Source organism: Myotis lucifugus, unplaced genomic scaffold (genome assembly GCF_000147115.1).
Source record: "Myotis lucifugus unplaced genomic scaffold, Myoluc2.0 scaffold_247, whole genome shotgun sequence".
Classification (NCBI taxonomy): domain Eukaryota; kingdom Metazoa; phylum Chordata; class Mammalia; order Chiroptera; family Vespertilionidae; genus Myotis; species Myotis lucifugus.
This window is the reverse complement of record NW_005871295.1, coordinates 1,607,468-1,610,688: the sequence shown is the minus strand read 5'-3', so window position 1 is coordinate 1,610,688 and position 3,221 is coordinate 1,607,468. Positions and strand designations below refer to the sequence as shown.

Genomic DNA, 3,221 nt, shown 5'->3' with positions numbered 1-3,221 from the left:
TCCAAAGAGGGGACACCACGCTTCCCTGGGGGCAGGGGATTTCGGCAGCACGCTCAGGGGGCACCCTCCCCCCCCCCTCCCGCCCAAGCACATACTGCTAAATGGGCCTCCCGTACATTCCAGGAACAGTGGGCTCAATGCTTCTGGCCTAGAGAAAAAGCATCCTGGGTTTCAAGAGGCTGGGTTCCCTGGAGGTCCGGCTGCTGCTGGGTGCTGTGGGCAGAAGGGAGGCTCAGGGGAGGGCAGAGGGGACAGCCCTGGGCCGGGGGGAGGGGGGGGGGTGTCTGAGGGCGTGGCTTAGGGCAAGACTTGACTCCACTCAATTATGTGTTCCCAGTGATGTGTCCTCCTGAACCTGAGAGTGACAAAAGGATGGCCCTGCACAGAGCAGAAGGAGGCTCTGAGCACTAGGCCACCCTGCACAGAACCTGGGAGTGAGGCGGCTCTGAGCCCCTCGCCGGGCCCTGGCCAGCCCGGGGAAGAGGACGGAGGCCTGCTGGAGCCTGCTGGGAACAGGCTGGCTTCTCTAGGAAAGACCACGGGGAGCAATTCCTCTCAGGCCCCAAAGCCGGTAATCCAGAGGCCTTTCCAGGGCACTAGCTTGCTTTCATCTGTGGATACTGTAAATCTTGAAACAAACTGTGTTTCTGTCTTTGCTTTGGCTCCTGGGAAGCTCCAGACCAAGTTTCTGACCCCCTGTCCCACCTTTATAGGACTTAATGGAGTTTGCTTCTGTATGAACTCTTTTGGCTTAATTTTCTTTTTTCGCTGACCCCTCATGACTTATTTTTGCCCTCTGTCTGTTTTCCCTGAAAGCTACACCACATTGTTTGTGGAAGGATACAACTGTGAGCAGATAAGCAAGTGACCTGTGAAACTGGGGGGCCCCTGCCGCCAAACATGGTTACTATTTTTTTTAACCTCACAACCTATGTTGAATTAGTAGGTAGGCAATTTCTCCCTTCATTTTTTCCCCTTTTAAGTTTTTTTTTTTTTTAAATAAGTTGTGTATGCTCATGGTTTCAGAGTCAAATGATTCTAGTCACACAAAACAGCAGCCTCCTGACACCCCTGCCCCCACTTCCTGGTCCTCAGAGGCTGGAACTCTTAACTGATTCTAAATAATATGCTGATGCTGCTACTTCTGGCTTCTCAGTTTGGTGCATTTCTATGGACTTCCCAATATGAATATGAGGATATTATTCTTTCAAACACCCTCCCACAATGCTCATCTTCCTGCCCCACTTTTTGATGGCTCAGCCATAGCCTCAGGGCTCACACCACTGACTGTGTGGAGGCTGAAAGTTGCACAATACTGCGTGTTAGGGTTACTTTTCCCTTTTGTTTCCTGGAATCGGTCTCTCTCTCCTTAGTCTTACCTCCCACCCCCACTTGACTGGTGGGGACTTGGGTCCCCTCGGGGTCACACAGCACAGTGAGGTCCTGCCCCTGCTTTTCTTGGGTCTCTGCCACGGCACCCACCTTCCCCAAGCGCACCGCTCAGCCCTTCCGGAAGGCCGGGCTTGCAGTCTAGGCCTGCATGCTGTTCTCAGGAAACAGGGAGCTACTCTTTTCGCCTGAAAGTCACAGGCCTGAAACTTACCTGGAATGAGCCCAGGGCCAGTTCAAAAAACAGCTGGATCTCCATGGCATCATCTGGCGAGAAGGCGAAGATGATATAGTGGGCGCCGAAGAGAGGGATCAGCAGGAGGGTGGACTTGGCCAGACGCCTGCGGACGCAGGGACACGCTGCAGTCTCTGTCCCTCACCTGCCCGTGGTCGCCCGGCTCTGCACACCCCGTCTCGCCTTTTGCAGGAGGCATAGCAGCAGCGTCCCCAAACTTTTTGTTTTCACTTTGGAAAATTTTCAACTCTCATGTACCCATCACTGAGACACAACACTTACCAACATATGGCCAGTCCCAAAACTTCCTGACCAGGCATCCCACCAGTAAAGAAATCAGAACATGGACCCACTCAAATAAATATTTACTCATAATGATGTGCAAATATGACTGCCACACTAGGCCTAATATAGTATCAGCAAGGCCAGCATTCACATTTGTTTTATAATAAGGTGAAATTCTTTCATTTTCTTCCCAGATTAGATTGACCAAATTTAGCAAATAAAAATACAGGTTGTGCTCTAACCAGTTTGGCTCAGTGGATAGAGCGGTGGCCTTCAGACTGAAGGGTCCCAGGTTGGATTCCAGTAAAGGGCATGTACCTTGGTTGCGGGCACATCCCCAATAGGGGGTGTGCAGGAGGCAGCTGATTGATGTTTCTAACTCTCTATCTCTCTCCCTTCCTCTCTGTAAAAAAATCAATGAAATATATTTTTAAAAAAATACAGGTTGCCCACTTTAATTTGAATTTCAAATAAACAATGGATTTTGGGGGAGTGTAAGTACTAAAAATACTATTTGTTGTTTATCCAAAATTCAAATTGAATTGAGCAGCCTGGGCTTATCTGGCGTTTTATCCTGAATGCCCAGCTCCACCCTGCTTTGGAGCCCACTGCCCTGTGGACATCCTAAGGAATCTGTCACCAAGCAATCCAGGCTGCTGCTAGCTTCTTAACACTGTGAACACGCAGAGAAAGTCTCTGGGAGACACTGTTTTGCCATAAATGTCTGTGATGGGTTGACTTGTGTCCCCGCCCAAAATCACAAGTTCAAGCTCTAACCTGCAGGACCTCAGAATATGGCTATAGTATTTTCAAATAGGGCCTATAAGAGGTGATTAAGTTGAGGTCATTAGTGTGGGGCTTATGTGAGCACAGGAAAAAGTTCATATGAGGACACAGCTAGAAGGCAACTGACTACAAGCCAAGGAGAGAGGTCTCCATTGAAATCAAACCTGCCGACACCTTCATCTTGGACTTCCAGCCTCCACAACTGTGAGAAATTTAATATCCCTTGTTCAGAATTCTGTAGAATTTTATGGCAGCCCTAGCAAACTAATACAGCATCTCTCTTTAACATCTCAACAGTTTTAAAGTATTCTTGGATTACACATCTTCAAAATTTGATGGAAGTTGAGGTCACTCTCCCTGAAAAATACACCCACCTAGCCTTTTCCCAAGGGTGAAATCCCTGACTCCTGGGTCCTGCTGGGATTTCCTATCTCCTCACCCCAGACCCGTTCCCCTGCCCCCATTTATACTACAAACTCCCTGGACTAGGTCACGGTTTTCCCTTCTCCCCCGTGTCCAGTGGTGC

At 49.4% G+C, this 3,221-nt stretch overlaps 1 protein-coding gene across 1 annotated transcript in view; it reads right to left on the bottom strand.

Annotated features, from left to right (window-relative positions):
- The window catches only part of SCTR (secretin receptor), a 77,367-nt gene that overhangs the window by 5,144 nt on the left and 69,002 nt on the right, over positions 1-3,221 (bottom strand). Inside the window, exon 11 of the mRNA XM_023762500.1 lies at positions 1,604-1,730. Coding sequence (XP_023618268.1) covers positions 1,604-1,730 — 127 coding nt within the window. The remainder of the gene's footprint in view (positions 1-1,603; positions 1,731-3,221) is intronic.